Below are 19374 nucleotides of genomic sequence, written 5' to 3'. Positions count from 1 at the left end.
GATGCACTTCCCATGTGTTCTTGTTCAGCCTCTCAACAGTAGGGTTCTGTAGGCCCACCTCCCCGCCCTCAGTTTCCCTGGGCGCTGCTCTTCTCACATTTTAAACGACCAACCAACCAACCAACCAACCCATATTTCCAAGTCTACAGTTCGAATAATATTTCAAACAGAGGGGGTGGGATCTTGAGAAGTAGATGCCAAGTAAGGTCATGAACACTCCGGATGAAGGTTTCTTGTATTTGGAAATGCGCACAGCACTTCCGCAGACAATCTCTATTGGTGGGAACGAGAGAGGAAATAAGCTCTACAGGCTGGATGGAAAGAAACGCAAACAGCTTTGGTGAAACCAAGAAAGAGGGGCATTTTTTCCTCTTACATATATAATTCTAAATGTCTACACTCAAATAAATATCGAATGTTAAAAAATAATAGTGAGGGGAGGCTCTTCAAACATTTTAGAAGCCTCGAAATGATATTAAACGTTGGAAATTTCAAGTTTCTCAGGAACTTAATTTGACCAAACGAGTGACAAATCAACACGGGGCTTCTAAATATTCTCCTGCCTAAATACCTCTTAACCCCTCTTCTCCTCTACTCCTAAATAACCCATTGGTGGTTGAGAGGAGAAACGAAGTTTGTAACCCAAAGCACAGGTTAGCGCTGGGGGCTTGGGGTGGGATTTAAACAGATGCCAGGATAATGAGAGAGGAATAAGAGTATTTTTGAAGTTAATAGCCAGTCTCTGCGCCCATCCCTACGCCCTCCTTTTTTTTTTTTTTTTTTGTTATTTTTTGTTTTTTGCTTAAGGTAATCATTTTTTTTTTTTTTTTTTTAAGGGGAGGGGGCACAGAAATCAGTACTTTTGTTTCTGCTCAGTGCATCCTCATCCTAACGTCTCACTGACAGACCTGCGGACTCCGGGAACCCAGTTCAGTAAAACACTTAGACGACTGGGAGAGTTGTGCCCCGCCCGGGCTGCGCCGCCTTCCCGGGGGCCCGACAGGGAAGATTCCGGCCCTGCGCACGCGAGCCAGGGCAGCCGTGGGCCACGCGGCGCGTGTGCGTGGCAGCGCGTGAGTGTGGAGCGCGCGTGGCGGGGTGCGTGCCAGTGTGGGTGCGTGCCAGTGCGCGCGCCAGGCGGGGCGGCGAGCGAGTCTCGCTAGTGTGGGCGCGAGCGTGAGCGCGGCCGCCGCCCGGGGCTCGCTCGGCCCCGCAGCCTCGGACGAGCCCCTCGGCCTCGGGGCTCCTCCGACTCTCGGCTCCGCGCGCTCCGCCGCATAGCGGGCTCCGCTAGGACTCTGTGACCCCGCCGTCCCGCTCCCGCTCCCTTTTCTCCCGCCAGGAGAGGAGGAGGGCTCCCTCCGCCTGCTCCGGACGGCGCCGAGTAGGGCGTCAAGGGGGCCGTGGCGCACCGGACCTCAGGCTCGCCGGTCGCGAAGGCGCCACAGCGCGGGGGAGAGGACGAGCGGCGAGGGCGGCGGCGCAGCGCCCGCCGAGGTTTCCAGGGGCCCCGCTGGCGGTCCTTGCCAGCTCCGGACAGCCCCGGCGCAGCTGCCCCGACGCCGGGCGCTGGCTCGCGGGGGGATCGCGACCGGGCGGGGCGGGGCGCGGGGGTGCGTGCTCTCCGGCAGGCGAGCGCAGGGCCCGACGGAGGCCCCCGCGTCCCGCCGCCTCCCCACTGCCCGCGGCCCAGCCGCGCCACCTCGAGTCCCCCGCCGGCGGCGCGGGGCCAGACCCGACCGAGAGCGGAAGACCCGAGAGGCAGGGACGGAAGGCGAGGAGAGGTAGCAAGCCCCAGACAAGGAATCCTTAATTACAGATTAAAGGCAAGCAAAACCGTACACCACATTTTCCATGTGTCAGCTGTCGGCCGCGACAAAAGGAAACACACAACGCTGAGGGGGAAAATGGCCCCTTCTCAGACTTCTTCTTCTTCTTCTTCTTTTTTTTTTTTTCCCCTGCCCCTCTCTCTTTTATTATCTGTGCAAATGTAAAATGCATTAGGTAGTGACTCTGGGTAGGTGGTGCCTGGGGCCAAATCGCAGCTGCACGCTCCAGTAGGACAGTTTGCTGATGCACCCAGCGGTCTGGGGAACCTCTCACAAAAAAAGGGACTATAAATATTCTGCTCCAGCACATTTTGCTTCTTCAGAACTCCATTACTCATACTTTTTAAGTTTTAAAATTTGGTGCTTAGAGTGTTGCAATTCTTTATCTTCAGTGAAATCTCACCGTGCACGCGTGCGTGCACACAGACACACGCGCGGGGCACACACACACATTTTGTTTTTCAGTTTTGTAGATTCCTTTCTTTTTTTCTTTCTTTTTTTTTCTGGCCTGTTATCACAGCATCAGAACTCCAGGGGAAAAGCCAAGCCGACTGAAAGCCAGGGAACATAGCAGCCAGCACCAGAGAGCACAAGTTCCCCACCAGAGCTCTGCAGCTCAAGAGGAAAAAGGAAAAAGGTGTGTGCTTTGATGACTTTCCTCTTCACTGTGATCACAAAACACCCTGTCCCTGGGATTTAAGACAGCGTTTCACCTCCACGATATTCTGAATTCTCCATAGATGGAGAAGTGTTCACAAACCTCTAGTTTGGCACCCTCATTTTTAACCCTAGAGTTAAATGACCTTTGAGGGTCACCCTGAGCCACTCTGCAATGTCCTCTTCTGTGTTTTCTCCTTCTCGTTGCTAGGTCAGCTTTAGAAATGGAAGACTTCGCCTCTTTGCAAGTAATCTGTTTACCAATAGAATTGATGCAGCAAGTGGAAGGCAACAAGGCCACCTTGTTTAGTCCTTTTACACATCTTCCTCTTTGTAGATGATATTTTCCCATTTTTCATTTGTATTTTTCACTGTCATTTTCCGCACAGCATTTTATAAAATTTTTTTCCAAGTGCCTTTTCCTGTGGCTGCAGTGATTTGCCCACACCCTAAATAATGCTATCTGCATTTGCATTCAAGATTAATACCTGAACGTCAGTAATTCTCAAATACCTGCTGATCCATATTTTCAATTGAAATGAAATGTTATTGGCTAATGTTATTGGCTGGGCAGATGTGTTCTTGAACCCAGAACCTTTGTGGACCGGTGGCCAGCCACATGACGGCAGTGTTACACTCCCGCAGTATGACACGATTAAGTCTCTGCCTCGGTCTCCTCCGTTGTAGAAGGCAGAAAGCCTTCCTTATTTCCCACCTTCCCCACAAGCGGTAGTAGATTAGCAGATTAATAAATGGATATAAATCACACTAGGTTCCAAGCCCATCGCTTCTTCTGATACCTATTTAGGAAAACTTTAAAAATCTCCTGCAAGCTTCTTGTCCTCTGATTTGGCTCTGCCCTCCCCACTTCTTTACTTTCTCCTTCAGTAAAATAAGGAAGGTGAAGAGCCTATTTGGAGTTTCTCTTTCCTTAGAGCTTCCCAGGATTGGAGAGAATCATCCTGTTTTAGGCCAGTTATTGTTAGTTCATGTTTTTACCACCCACCGAAGAATAGCACGGGATTAAGCTTATATTAATAAATGATGTTCATGACTAGTTTTCTAAATGCCAGAGTTATGATTTATTTTTTTAAATGGGTGGAGAAAGGAGAGCAGCAATAAACTAGCCCCTAAGTCACTCAAAATCCTTGGCTTGACGCATCTTTATGGATGTTTTTGTCTTTTTGGGTTTTTTTTTTTGTTGTTGTTGTTATGTACCTCTCATTTTCCTTTAAGTTCTATCATAATGAACTAAGTATTTTGTTGATTATTTACCTCTGTCCATAGCTTCAAACCCTGTATTTATTTTAGTTAAATTTATAAAGAGGTATTTTATGTTCCCCCTTTCTACTTTCTGACTGTTTATAATTGTCCCTATTTATCCCTCCATCCCATTAGGAATTTCACAATAAAACCCTGCACCAAATAAATTAAAATCTGCAACTTCAGACACCCAAAGAAGAGGACATTAATCCACTTAGTAAAATACCCAGACCTCCCTCTCTCAATTTCAGCTCTTCTTAATGTAACATTTAGTAATTGCAGCTGGCTCCTTATACTTTCCTCCCTCCCTTTCATTCTGAATCATATTGGCCTTGTTTAACCTTCATTTCCTTTCCTACCCCCCACATTTGTCCACGTACTTTTCTTTGACCATGTTTGTCTTTCTTTTGCTGCCCGGATTGAAAGCAATAAATAGAGCTTTCTGAGAGCGTAATACGTTCTGTTAAAATCCCATTCTACCTCCCCATTCACTATTAATGCTTTGTACAATTTTTATGTATCCTTCAGTTGTGTAGTTACTGCTCTATATTTTTCTGATTGATCATTAAGTTATGCTGGCTTTTGAGAACTGCCTCCATAATCCTGAAGCAAAGCCTTTTTACTTGGCATGCTCTTTGCCTTTGGAATGCCTTTCCTGGCAAGGACAGGCATTTCGGTTTGACTATGATTCTTAAGTTACAATTCAAGGCTAATTTGTTCAGTTGGGCTTCTACTATAAGCAGCTCTGGTTCTCGCTGTTGAGTGCTCCAGGAGGTTGCTTAGTTGAAGGGTATGTTGTAAGTACAAGATGTAATATACTTATATTGTACTTGATTATCAGTTTTCAAAAACAGCTGCCTGCTTTGATATCTGTGTAAGGAAATATCAGAAGATAATATACCATTGGTATTTATTACTCTATAATTAAGGATGTGTCAGTGTTTCCCTTTAAAAAAAAACACCCTATTTTCAGAAATTCATATCTCAGGCATAAATTTCCCTATGAATTACAGTCTAATACCATATTAGAAGTATCCTCTTTTTAAGTTATCCCTCCCCTTCCTTTTCTTTCTGGGGAAATAAGATTCAGGATGTAATTTCTGGGTTATCTGTTTGAGATGAGAGGGAGCATTCCCTTTGCTGCACAATTAAAGGTGCTTCAGTCACCCATGCCACCTGCTCCCTCTGTCCTAGGCCTTTGCCACCAGGTGAGATCGTGCGGGCTGCCTCTGGATGAAGGGCCAGCCTTCTATCTATGTGGATAAGTAACTTCATCGTTATATGATGTGAAAGGAAATAGAGAAGGCTCAGCTGTCCAGAAGTTTCGTGTGTGCTGCAGAGTTTGAAATTTTAGTACTAGGAATGAATTCTTGCACATTCCTCCTTTGTGACCACTTAGAATTCAAATGCATCCACAAGTAACATGAAACAAATCTATAGAAAGGTACTGGCAACTTATTAATCCATGTTCATTCTGCTAGTAAGAGAAGTGGGAGAAGGATTGAGGGGAAAAAGATGGAGAAAGAGATTTGCCCCTTACGCCTCCTTTAAGGGATGGTCTTGGCCAACTGGATTGACCACAGCCTTTTGCACATGGTTGTTCTAGACCTGCCTCTACCACTTCAGGACCCTTAGCAACTCAGCTTCTCCTAAGGGCTTCAGTTTCCCCACAGGTTTCAAAAACAAATGCTTACCGGGAGGGCCAGGACAGTTACCTTAAATATATAAATGCATCTGAGTGTAAAGATCACAGGGACAGACAGGCCTATGATGGATGTCGAGGATAAATGCCTCTCCAGAGCCACAGTAATAGTAATAATAAAGATGCTGAAAACATTGGCCTCACTATATGATCTCTCATGCCTCTTTTAAGACCAACCATGTGGGCCACAAAGCAGCCCCCTGCTACCCTCTGCACTCTCTTGCCTAGGGGTCCAACTGTCATGCACACTGACCCTGGTGCTTCCTGAAAGACACATAGGTGATAATGACACCATCCCATATGGTGGAAGGCTTATACAAAAAATCTCTGTTTCTACAACATAGTCCGGCTCCTAAATATGCCATTATTTATGACCCCTTGATTTTCTCATTTGTGAAATGATATTGGAAATATTAAAATTTCAAATATAAAGGACTTCACATTCCTGGAGAAAGGTATCACACAAGTATTCCCAGAAATCACTTCTGGCATACTACCTTAGGTCTGCTATTTAAATGCAGTAATTGATAGGAGAGTAACATAAGCATCTTAAATCATCTCCCACGAATCATCAGTTCCTTGTAAAATTTATGAGAATAATTATGAACCCGTCTTAGGGTTGAAACTCATAACCATAGAGCTGCAACAGGTAATGAGGTAATGGGAGGTAATGAGAATGGGAGGATCCCTGAAGAACTAACCCCAAATTCCATTGTAGGAAAATGGGCTGTAGGGTGAATAAGGATCCTGGTCCCCGAAGCCATATGTACCTCATATGCAGTGAGGGAATTAATTCTAAAGCATGAAGGAGAGCTCCTTCTCATGGATTGCAAGAAAGGATAGAGTCCATAATTGACCCTGTCTTGGAGAGAAAAAGGAACAGGCACTACTGTGGGAGATGGCTAGTGTGGTTGGGAGCTCAGATAACTCTGTTCTCTACCACACACCTCTGAATTTTCCAAGATGTGAAGATTGGCTCATGTAACATCTTCCTTTATCTTCTTCTCATTATCTTTCAAAAGGGGGTTTACAGAACTATGGTTTTCCATGTTGAGTTTGTAACATTACAGGAATTAGTGAGGAATGGTGGTCAGCAGCCCCAGGAAAAAGGGACCCATGGACCATCACGTCAGACTTCTTCAAAGTATGATTTGTTTCAGAATCAAGGTTAAGTCCCTGGCTCCTGGTAAGGGAAAGAAAGTCTTCTCATGCAAAACTGGCAGTTAGGGCAATTTCTTCCACTGTCTGAAGGGAAGTGGTTTTCTGACTGGATCAATAGTTTAGAGTCAAAAAATGTTAAGGAAGGCATGGTAGTAAAACTAACCGAAGTATTAATAGCTCCCATTAGAAGGCATATCCAGTGAGAACACTCAAGACACACAAAAAGTCATAAAAAGTACGAATAGCCTTTGGATACTATGACCCAACTTCAGAAATAAGCCACTAGCTACCGAGTCAATGTTCCTCTCCCTGTACATGTCTGTGCTTTGTACCATCACTCCTCTGACTTAACAGTTATTGTACATTTGGTGTAAATCCCTGTGGTTTTGTTGTTGTTATATTTTAATCAACAATATACACAGCTTTGAGCTGCATGTAGAATTGTTTGAATGTTTTTAAACTTTCCCAGTTACATTTTAATGAACGGCTCTGAAGGGAGAGTGTATTATGGAATCTTTAGTTGTCCTGTAATCTCAGTTTCCATTTTAAAATGAAACATGTCAGTGGTTTATAATATACTCTCTTCATTGTTAAACATAAAATCTGATATTAAAGGCCACCCAATTTTCCACTGAAACAGAAAGGCACTTAGGGTGATACTTGTCAACAGCCAATAGAAGAATAAAACTCATGGAATATGTCAACATTAAAAGACAGCACGGGCTATCAGTTGAAAACCGATTCTATCATCCAGAGAAAGTATCTTGAGACTTAACTGAAAATTTTATTGTGGCTCATAATATTTCTGGGTAGCAGATGCTTTCTCAAAAACAGATTTTACTTTTAAAAATATCAAATATAATTAACACCTTCAACATAAAATGAAATCTTTGCTTCCAGATGCATTTCAAGGTGTTGAAATGAATCTGTGTAGTCCTCTATGGCTGTGAGTTTTCATCGACTTACGGATTCTGCTGCCATCTTTATGTGGCATGACTGAGCATCTGAGAGCCCGAGCAGGGCACTTAAACCTAGCCATATCTGAAGGATGCTTATTAAACCCCAAGCTTTTTTGAGAGAGGTCTTTTGACCTATTCCTGATCAACATGGTATAAATGAATAGCTTAAGAGCTAGGTGCTCTGCTGTTTAGTACAGAAACACCTAGCCAGAAACACAGATTGGGTAAGTTCATGGCAGGCATCCTGGACACTGTACCAAGGTCTTGATAATGAGCAGACTTTGAAAGATATTTAAACTTGAAATTGGCTTAGTGATTTATTTGAAAAGAGTGAACAGAACTGAATGTTTCAAAAAAGAAAGATCGAAATTTCCAACAACATACTCAAAATAAGAAATAATGGGAGCATTCAATCTCTTTACTCAAAGTAAGGGAAATAGGAATTAAAAAATCAACTTGTATTCGCAATTATCCTGTGACCTCCCTGAAATATGGGTTAACTTAGCAATACTCCATCCCACCACATCATGGATTTGAGAAGCACACAACACACGTGGACACACAGATGCACAAACACTTCAAGTTTTCAAATGTTAAGAATTACACATTTACAAAACTTTTTATTGTTTATATGCACTAATACCAAGTCTGACAGCATTGTTTTAAGAAATGATAACTTTAATGTAAATTTTTATTCTAGAAGTGATCCTGGGTTACAGCTAAAGACAAAAGCTGATTTGTATTTATGGGTACAGGGGGAAAAACCCTCCAGACACAGGTAACTTTCAACTATGTCTACTATAAAATGGGAACCCATTATTTTCATGACAGTAAAACACAGTAAACTAAACCATTGTTTCTTGGCTGTGAGATTATACTTAATTATTTTGAGAAGACATCACTGTGACATGGCATCCTTCTGACTGAAGCAAATTTACTGGTCTAGTTCATCTCATTAGATGATAAACCCTGCCCAAAGTGTCTAAGAACCTCTTAGGCATATTTATACCTTAACTTTTACACTCAAAAGGAGCACACCTGATAGATTCCGAGTTCCCCAGTCTCAGACCGAAATAATCCCGGAGCCCAAAAAAATAATTTTTTTGGGTGAGGAGGTAATTTGTTCAGTGACTTCCCCACAACGGATAGGACTTGAAACCAGTGCTGTGATGTCCCACCATGTGTTAAGGATCTCACACAGGTCAGGGAGAGGACTATCTGCAAAGATAGGGCTTGCTGTTTCTGCTTCTCACTCTTCCTGCTTTTCCGTTCCCAGGCCTGATGGATTCTGAATTCCTCCTGCCTTCTTTGATCTGCAAGACTGATGCTATCCTGAGGGCTCTCTCTGGCTCCCGGACCTTGATCTCCTTCCTGCTGTATTTTGCTACCTGTCAAATGGGCCCTACCGGACTTCTGAATCATCGCCTGCTCTGTCTCGGATGCCTGCTAGACCACTCAATCGTTCTAGAAGCCAGAAGGCCACACGTGGCGCTTGTCTACCCTCTGCTCCCTGGCTGTTCCTCACTCTGCAGTGTATAAAAGTTACTCTTTTCAAAAGCTAGGAAAGTTACAATTTACCTGTCAGTAAACAGAAGATGGTTTATCAACAGACTTTACCTTAATGACTACAAATGTTTACCTCCTGCTTTCCAGAATGCAAAGAAAATCTTGGAAATGTCATAATATCTTACAAACATTTGCAAAACAGATCCCTGTACATCCGGAAAAGAAACAATTGTATTCGTTGTCTCTGACACAAGGAAAGTGTTCAGTGAGAAACATACAGATAGATGTACACTCTTTACACATAAATGAGATATGCTAATTAAAAATTGCAGTAGGCACTTTATTAAAAATTTATTTTACAATCTAGCCGTTCAAAACATCTTTATATCAACAAATACAGCAGCTTGACTATTGGAATCATAAGCGATTTATCTTGAAAAGATTTTATTTGTAGCTGGATGTAAATATTTTTGAGGAATATTTCTACCAAAATGACTGTTTTAGTAGAAGTATTTTGATTTCTCTGTTTTTACCCCAGGAAAAAAAAATTAAAACAAGTATCTCAGTGTTCATTTTATGGGCAAGATGGCCCCACTTAGTGTGTTTCCCATGTTTGTCTAAATTACAGCTGTTTATCTCGCAACTTTAAAATAAATTGAATGCAAATGTAACTCTGTGAATCATGGGAATACCTGCCAGATCCCTTATTAATACCTTCACTTAAAAACCCCTGTGCCAGAGAGTCATTAATTTGCTAAAATAGAAGTGCTAAAGCAGTCCTTTGCCCACAGACAATTCTGAGATGGCTGCCCAATTAGTCTGGTAGCATCCTGATCCCCCGTTCAGACCCTGTGGCCCTTTGAGGACACAAGAAGGCTCCGATGATAACCTGGCAACCTAGGTAGAAACACAGCCAAGCGCGAGCTTTTGAAGCTGCAGTTTGGCTGCCATCGTGTCGGCAAAAAGAAAGAATTCAGGCACCATGTCATCCAGTACAAAGGATAAAAACGGATTCAACCGGAAATTCAATGTGGCACCACATATGGGATACATGAGTGCGGTTATACAACAGGCCACATATTTTTTTTTGAACAGTCTCCTCCATGTGATGCCGAGGACATGTGTAACCATCATAACGTCTCTAGGAATCTGTATTTAATTTGAGTTGGGGTGGTGGCAGGGATGGGAGATCTGAAGCCGCCACAGGTTTGTGGCAGATGGCTCTGTGTCAGCTATGACAAGCAGCCAGGCTCAGCTTCCTCTGCAGATTTTCTTTTCTCTCTGATCAGGTAAATATGGGCACACTCTGGAAAGTTCTACAGATTCTGCCTTAGGCTGCAAGTTTGTGACTTAGCCCCATCTGTCACAAATCTTCCCTAGGTTCTGTTGTAAGCAGAGACCTGAATTTACCATGTAGGGCTGCCCAAGAAAAAGGAGTCATTTCACCCTGTGAGGGGGAGGGAGAGAAGAGAAAGCAATGAAGAAGCATTAACAACCGAAAGACGAAAGTATGCTCAAAATTCATATTGCACATTTGCATAACTTACGTCAATTAGATATCAAAAAGCCACCAAGTAAATGGTTCTCGAGTTTCATCAACTCAGGAAATCCTGGTTTCTGATTGGTTTAAAGTGGAACTGTCTTTTCAACCGTAGGGGAAAGCTCCCGATTTTTCGCAAATGGGCGCATTCCACTGCACACATATTTCCTGGTTTGTGTTATGGATGACGGGTATTCAAAGTTTATAATCCAACTTTTAACTTTTATAAACACAAGATAGACAACACTCCTAACCCATGCATTTGCTAATGTGAATTTCACTTTTAAGTGGTTAAGGCACAAGAGAAATGCCATTACTGTTATGTGAAATGTATAAAGCCCTTCGAGTTTACAAACAGGTTTATATTTATTATTTCATTATAGCAGTACCTCAGGGGGAAAACACTATTAAGAATTTAGGGGGAAAAAAAAATTCCTCCAAGTTAACAGATGAATCATATAGAGAGATTCACCTAGAGCCAGGCTGCAAATGAGTAGCAGAGGAGGACGAGACGCCAAAACCTCTAAGTGATCTTGATCACCCCAAGTCTTTCCATTGTGCTAAAGGTTTTTGCTTTTATTTTGTTTAGACAAATCAAAGGACAAACAAGCCAAATAAAATCAAGGGAGGGAGTGAAGACAGAGAGAGGGAGAAGACCAGGGAGGAGGGAGAGAGGGAGGGAGAGAGATTGAGAAGTTGCCTGAAATTGTGCTGGTGCAGTTGAGAGATTTTTAGAAGTTCTAAAAATGTCACCAGCTTTTAAGTTTTCATTTTTAAGGAAAAAGAGTCATGATTTTGGAGGAGTGTTAATACAAGTGAGCAACACCTTACTGACATCTGGAATACAAGCTCAAATTAAAAGGGGACTATAAAGTGACCGGTGTCTTGAAGGAAACTTAGAGTGGCATGGCTGTGGTTCAGGGAGATAGAGCCTGATATAATTAAGACAGCCACAAATGGCTTTTCTGGGCACTGAATCTGAACTGTAAGATTAATCATTGTTTGGAATCATTTTGAGGCAGAAATCTGAAAATTCTTCTCTCCTCCAATTAAGACCAGGTTATAGAAGTTTCTAGAATGTTGCAGAGCTTGAAGAGGAGAACAGAATAAAAATCAGCAGCTATCAGCTGAAAAATCTCAAGAAATTACAGGTCACTCTCAGAAAGTACAAGAGAGAATGCATCTCTTTTTGCACACAAAATATCGCACAATTTGTAAAGAAAAGGAAATGAGAAATAGGATGGGAATGAAGATCTATCCCATTTCTCTGGGTGGTATTTACTTTACCCAAGTGCCCTGTTTGTGCCCTGTGCTCTTTTCAATCTGGTAACAAGGTAAATGTCCATAATTTTTTCTCTAAAGCATTTTAAAATATAATGATGAGAAATCTGTAAAAACACAAGGCACTGATCTCAAAAAAGTTGTTGGGAATTTTCAGTAAGTAAATTCACATAGTAAAAATGAGGCAAAAATACAATTTCATGGTATTAGACTTATTTGGGTTGTAAAGGGAAAAGCATTGTGGGCAATAATAGTTGGCTAATTATTTTACGGTTACTTCTAGAACCGTGTGTTTAAGTTATGTTTGGGAGTCACAGAAAGCTCTCTATCGTGGATGAAATGAAACCTATTTTTAATCTGTGTGACAAGTATGTGGCCAATGTATCTGACCTCCTCGGAAAAGGAAGTGTCCTGAAAGTACGAGAAAGCTGCAGTCAATGACTAAACTTAGATGTAAACTTTTAAAAGAAATGTTTAGTTTTTCTTTTTAAATTAAGAAAAATGGTTTTAGATTCTTAAAATAATTAAGAAACATTTAATTTCTGCATGCATTGGATTTCTCTTAAGAAAGATCTTAAGAAAAGTTTGTGTATGTCTGTGTGTTTGTGTGAGAGAGAAATTGATAGAGAGAGGGAAAGAGTGAGGGAGAACATACTTGCATGCATGTGAGGAATTTAAACATTTCAAATCTGAAACCATTTCAGGTGAGAAGTCACCGGCAACAGTGTTCTGTAGTAGAAAAAGTCACTTTTAGAAAAAAAAAAAAAAAAGTATCCAATTCTGTTTCTGCTTTTCAGTTACTAGCATTCTGTTTCAAATCCTGCTTCAAGTTATAGCCCCCAAACTCTCACTCATATTGAAAGTATAATGTCTCATGTGAGAAGAAAGCCAAGTGTTAGTAGCCTTATTCTAGTCATTAAATTTCTAAGTGTGAATCCATATGAAAAATCCTATCCTAAAGTGAACCCTATGTGAAAAGCAGTTGAGATGATTTTAAAATGTAAACTTTTGACAAAAAAAGAGAGTAAGGTGTAAAAATGTAAAAGGAGCAAATTAAAGAATTCAGTGACATTCTATCCTTTTAGATCTTAGAAGCATATGTTTTATAAAAGCAAAACAGCACTGTCCAATGGAATAAGTCTAAAAAAAACCCCAACATTCTCTTTAACTGTACACACAAAAGACTCTTCCATTGCATAAGAAAAGTAAGGAAAATACTGCCTTGGGGGGAATAATTTTCTTGTATTTAGTGAAAGCAAATGGTTACCTGAAAATGTGTATATTTAGAAAACATAAGGTTGAAAAATACTATAGCTTATTATATTCTTAATTATAAAGTTTTAGAAGGCATTCTTTTTCTGTTTTGGTTCTAAGTCCCATTACAGTAACCAAACTAAATCTGTGGTCCTTCTTTGTGGTTTTTATCAGTTTCTCCTGACAAATGCATCCTAAAGCTTGACTACTTATAATTCTTAGACTAATTTATTAATTTTAAGACTAATCTTTAGATAAAATATCAGGATTTACACATGAGGACACATCTGAAAGTGTGTAACAGATTTATAAGAAAAAAATCCACAGTAGAAAAGACATAAAAAAAGAATCATACATATGAATTCTTATAAATGCTGATGTATAAAGTTCTAATTTATAAAACTCTGAGATGGAGCACTTTAGGATGTACAGACCAAAAACATATGTAAAAAGCAGTAATAGGAAATAACATTTAAGGCATAGTGATCTTTAAGCTGGACGAGGAACAATCTGGAATGAGTGACAGCATTACCACTAAGCTGACATTGTTTCCGTGTTTTTCCAGTATTTGTTTGTAAAATAACTAATTATGGCCATGTTACGGAGTAGCTGTATTAAAATATTTCAACCACATGTCTGTTTTCTTTTGTCACTCAAGGCAACTTGTTGCAGTAACTTCTGAAATGGTTAAAAATTTGTCCACAAAGTCTAACAGAGATAATGAGGCCTAACCTGAAGCAAAGTTAAAAACTGAAGCAAAGTTAAATACATTTTGATGGTGGAAATATCATTCTAAGTACTTCAAGGAAAAAACATTTTCTTTCTTTTTTTTTTTGTATCTCTATGAGATGACGGATGGTAATTAAACCTATGGGGGTGACCATGCCCCATGATGTGGAGGTCAAGTCACTATGCGGTAGGTTGTGAACTGACATCGATTGTCGCTTCTATCTCAATAAAACTGAAAAAAAAAAAAAAACCCAAAAAACAAAAAACAAGCTAAACTACACCCAAAATTCCCCAGAGGGAAGAACAAAATTAGCGAGTTGATGGTGAGCTCACTGAAAAGATCTCTGTGTCATAGATAGAAAAGGAATCCATTTGCATAAATACTTTTGATTCTATTTCTTCGATTTCCACAGTCTGCCCTTTCCGATGGCCAGTGACGTGGAAAACGACTGGAGGAACATTTTATATAAAGCAGACCACGACTGAACTTCCAAAATCAGGAGTTGTGGATGGAGACCTTGGGAGGCTGTTTTGTCTGGGAAACTTCCCCTATATTCGGTACAATTGTATTGACTCAAGGAGCAATACTGGAGCCTGGAACTGTTCAGTCAGCATTTTAAACTATTATGAGCTACCTTCTGAACCATTGCCAAGTTAATAGACAATGAAAGATAATGAGCTTGAAATTGGGTGTTAAATTGCATTTTTGGTTCTCTCCCTTTTTCTTGAAGTTTAACCATTTCCTGTAGAAACAAAGTCCTGTTTTGATGTATCACTATGTAAATATGTATTTTAGGCCATGAAAAGGAAAAGGAGAGGAAAAAAAGGCAGCAAACTGTATTTCATGTAGGAAGGTTATACATAACATAGGAAAATTAAAATACACTGGATTATAAAACTGCTAGATTGTAAACTATACTGAATTTATGTAAAATGAAGATGCTACATTCAAAGAATATAAAAAGGTATATTACTCATGGCCTAGAGCCACCTTCCAAAGTCGTAAAGCAGATTTATCCCAGTTCAATTACTTAGACTTTAAGCAGGGCCTCTTTGTGTTGTGATTTCAACAATGTAAAATTCTTGATTCAAACAAGAAAAAAAGATCATGAATGAGGGGACTTCATGATGATGCTGTTTCAACCATTTCTCCCTTTGCCTTTGCCATTCAAGGGAGGAGACTGGCAGTCTCATTCTGAACAAACCAAGGATTTTTAGGTCATTTGATTAAACTGGATAAGGGAAACATTTGGTTCTTGAAAATCATCTTCAAAGTCGTCAAAAAATGAACACCAAACTTCACAAATGTCATTCACCTGAATTTTTGAGGCCTGAAGATTTCATTATGATGGGAAGAAAGGCTTATCCTCATTAGTATAATTGTGGAATCTTTCCTTTACTTCCTTTTAAACTAATGAGTTACATTAATCCAGGTTCATTTTTATAAGCCTCTTGGGGCTAAATGTAAAGGACAGTCATCTTAGAAAACAATAAATTAAAAAAAAAAAAGCATGTACCGTGCATTAAGTGCACGTATTTCATAAGACCTAGGTTAATACAACTGGCATCCAGTTTAATTAATCCTTGTTAGTGTAACAACTAATATCCCTCCCTAGCATGTTTCCTTTAAACATTAGTATGTTAATTAAATGTTTTTTTTTAAAGATTTTTCTTTGTACTTCAATATGGCATTTATACCACGTAAATCTCTCCTCAATATCTACCTTATAAAGATGTTTTCTTACAATATCTGGTCTCTTGCAGAAATTCTGGAGCCTTTTTGAAAGCTGTTCAGGTGTAGAATACAGATATTCAGCTGCAGGAAAAACAGATACATTTTTAATGAAACAAAAACCTCAAAGCACACACTCGATATTAGTCACTTTACTAATTAAAAATGCATATTGCTCTGTGCTGCCTCGTGTTTTACATTATTTAAGCATGATTTTATAAGGTTACCTCAGCTCACAAGGATGTTTAATGCTAAATAAGACTGTGTAGTTGTGCTGTTTAGACATCTCCTTTGGGTGATTAAAATACATTATTCTAATGTAACACAATGCATATGTGATGTATTTAGTGATGAGAATTTTTTTCAAAGAACTGGTACTATAGCCGTATGTACCCTGTAACAACAGTTGCATATTATTAACTAGTCAATTGTTTAAATAATTTGGTGTGACTTCCAGTCCTTGATTTTTCTCTGTGTATATCATTAAAAAAAATCTGTAAGCAATTGCAGCAACACTGACCTGCTTATAAAAATCCATCATTATGGGATGTGTATGCTAACAATGAAGAATGCTATTTGAAAACTTGCTTTTTTGTTATCTTAAAAGAACAGATGGTAAATATAAGCTTACTCTAATGTATTAAAACACATAAAATTTGCCTTAACACTAACATGTTGACTTGCCAAATAAACAATTGCTCCTGCCTAAGTTTATTTTCAAACTTTCTAATTTAGCATGAATCATGTATTAAATCTCCACAAAGGTGAAAGTACAGTAAAGCAGCTACCTGGAAATATTTCGGGATAAACCAAATCTTTGGGACAGAGTGGGTAACAGCCACAATACACAGCTTCCAACCTAAAGGAATTTTAGAACGGGGATAAAAAAAAATATTAAAAAGACATTACTATCATAGCCAGAAAGTGGTTTTGTTTGCCTAAGTTAACAGTGTGAGCCCTGAGTTAGCTGGGACGAGAAACATGGTCGGCAGTACAAGCCTTAAAGCCAAAGTTGCTCTTTTAAAAGATTTTATTGATCATATATGAATTTCATTGAACAGAACCAACAGCATATGTTTTGTTCACTGAATTAATCAAAGCGCAGCTCTGCATTTTTTTTGTTGTTTTTAAAATACTGTTTAACACATTTTATAATCAGCAGATAAACACATGTAACAACATGGTAAAGTATGGACAGCTTTTCTTAATAATGCTGCAAAGCTCCAGAATGTTCATTTTTCAAAAACGTTTAAATAAAATAGCAAATACTTAACTTTAACATTATAGTCGCAGAAATGATTGAGGCACTTTTAAAAGCATCAGAAAAAAATTTACAATCTGTTGTGATGGGGCATTTTCATTTTAAGCTCATGCTTCAAAATAATTTGTTATTTTGCAGAATGCAAAACTATCCCCCCTTTTACTGAAAAATTCTCTTGAAGATTACCTTAATGAACACTTTGCTTTCTTGGCCAAAAATTCGGCTCATTTCCCAGTTTATCAGAAAAGAATACTTTTATTAGTAAACAAGAAATAAACAAGAAAGTTTCACTTTCTGAGAGGATTTCCTCAAGGGATACCTATAAGAAGTTTTTTTTTTTTTTTTTGCTTTTTTTTTTTTTTTTTCTTGTCATAGTAGTAAGAGTTAAGGAGAGGGAAGGTATTGCATCTCAAGGGTTGTTAGCCCTGCATAATGGCTATTGATCTGACATATAATAAACCTTAAAGAGACCACTGTAATTTCTGTTGGCTAGAAATTACACAGTGAAATTCAAAGCACTCTTTAAAATATGTTTATTTTATGAGAAACTTTGAATTGCATCCAAAATGTTGACCAAAGGCAGAATTTTATTTTGAACTACAGATTTTTTTAAACCCAACAATAATCTGAAGTTATGTCAATGTTTACCTTGTCTGTTTATAGTGACAAAGCACATGAAATTTAAGCTGTTTTTAAGTGGGTGATGTTTTCCCTATTTTATTATGTTGACTGAAATTAGTTTAAATGAAAAGTATTTACTTCAAGCTGCAAAGTTTGGAAAAATACTGAGTTCAAAGTTTTGCTTGAGAACTGATAGAAGTTACAAGATAACACAGTGAAGTGGCACAAGATCTAGTTACCAATTATTAATCTCAAAACCCAAACTAATATCTAATATATATTTTTCTCTATATACATCGAGTCTTGCATAGACATTCTTATCTCAAGCACAGCTATAAACTGCTCTGTGCCTGCATTATAAAACATTCACTGAAGTTTTAAGCACATAAACCAGTGATGTTCTTTAGGAACCAAGAGAAAATACGCACTTTATCTGAAGACACTCAGTTTTAAAATGCTGTGCCAATCGAAAAGTAAATACATATGAACATTCCCTTATAATTACATAAAATCAAAAGAGTGAAGTCACAGACATTTCAGAAAGTGCACATGTTATCTGCTTTTTAATAATGGATTTGAATTAGAGTGTTCTGTTCCCCGAAAGAAAACTGCAGGCCAAGTTACATTTTGAGTCATCGTATGAGCACGTACCATGCCACTTCCAAAACCTCTGCTAATTAAAATACAGTGAGATAGGAATGGCATTATTTGATTTAGGAAGGAAAAACTTACAGATTTTGGATTTCAACTTTTATTTGCAAATTATATTTGTGGATGTATTTCTAATTCATCAAGGAAAAAAAAAATCAAAACCAGCCACCATTTTTGGTATAATTCTGACTTGTTAAATACTAAGCCTCATTATATAGATTATTTAGATCAGAACTATGTTTTAAAATATATAAATAGGCCACAATATTTTTAAAGAAGTTTCTAAAATTCATTGCCCTAAGTTTCTCATATTTTATTATTTTAAAGAAAATGATCATCTCACAACAATAATACAATTATTCACCATTTCAATTCTTATGCACTACCAGTTAAATAATAAATAGGGTTCCAATTGATCTATTGTTAAAATGACTAGCAAATGACCTTTTTATTCCAATTAACAAATCATCTGCTAAATCTATGAATCTTAATATTCAGATCTATTCACTTCAATTCATACAATTTATCTGCAAATAGTTGTTGGGCTTTTGATTCTAAATATAATTAGCTGATAATTTTGCTTGGCTGAATTACTTTTCTGGAGGGCCTGCAAAGGCTCTCAGTCGCATTATCTAGCAATAATGAATCTGATAGGTGAAATTTTTTACTATAATGAGGATGAGACACAGTTGTGACACCTGAGTCTACTAATAACAGAAGACTGCTAATTATCGACAGCACTTTTTTGTGTGATGCAAGGAGAAAAAAAAAAATCCCTCATTATTAAAAAATAAAAAGTTACAATTATAAGTGACACCGGAGGAGAGTAAATAAAATGGAGTGATTAAAACATTGCTGCTTTAAGGGTGTTTTTAATTAAGTGGAAATGCTAATGTTGTCATACTTAGCAGATGGGATTAAAATTAGTTATTGTAAGTAACTCATATTTTATGTTATGGTTTCCACAGCATGTCTACAAGATCTAAGAAAGTGATACATTCCATAAGACATTTTAAAAATGAAATTCTCATACTCTTTACAACTCATAATAATGAACATCATGAATAAACTATTGAAAAAAATCCTGCCAAGGATTTTACCATAGTGACTTAACTAGCAAGGAATGTAGCCATAATGTACTGGACTGTTACAATCTCACTGATGGTATGTCTTTTGCTTTGCTGATTGTTGCATTCCGTATTTCATTCACACTCAACAAAAACAAAAG

At 38.7% G+C, this 19374-nt stretch overlaps 1 protein-coding gene across 2 annotated transcripts in view; it reads right to left on the bottom strand.

Annotated features, from left to right (window-relative positions):
- Window positions 1-5852: 5852 nt before the first annotated feature.
- The window catches only part of LOC111141606 (glycosyltransferase like domain containing 1), a 262948-nt gene continuing 249426 nt past the window's right edge, over window positions 5853-19374 (bottom strand). Inside the window, exons 8-11 of one of the 2 annotated variants that reach the window (XM_022494289.1) lie at window positions 16402-16472; window positions 15606-15697; window positions 8610-8789; window positions 5853-6091 (exon numbers count right to left, since the gene is read on the bottom strand). In XM_022494289.1, coding sequence (XP_022349997.1) covers window positions 6065-6091; window positions 8610-8789; window positions 15606-15697; window positions 16402-16472 — 370 coding nt within the window. In that variant the 3' untranslated portion in view covers window positions 5853-6064. Of the gene's footprint in view, window positions 6092-8609; window positions 10525-15605; window positions 15698-16401; window positions 16473-19374 lie in introns of those variants that run through there. The other variant, XM_022494298.1, reaches the window with a different exon arrangement.

Source organism: Enhydra lutris, unplaced genomic scaffold (genome assembly GCF_002288905.1).
Source record: "Enhydra lutris kenyoni isolate GAN:26980312 unplaced genomic scaffold, ASM228890v2 scaffoldscaffold1, whole genome shotgun sequence".
Taxonomy (NCBI): domain Eukaryota; kingdom Metazoa; phylum Chordata; class Mammalia; order Carnivora; family Mustelidae; genus Enhydra; species Enhydra lutris.
This window is presented reverse-complemented; position numbering and strand designations above follow the sequence as displayed.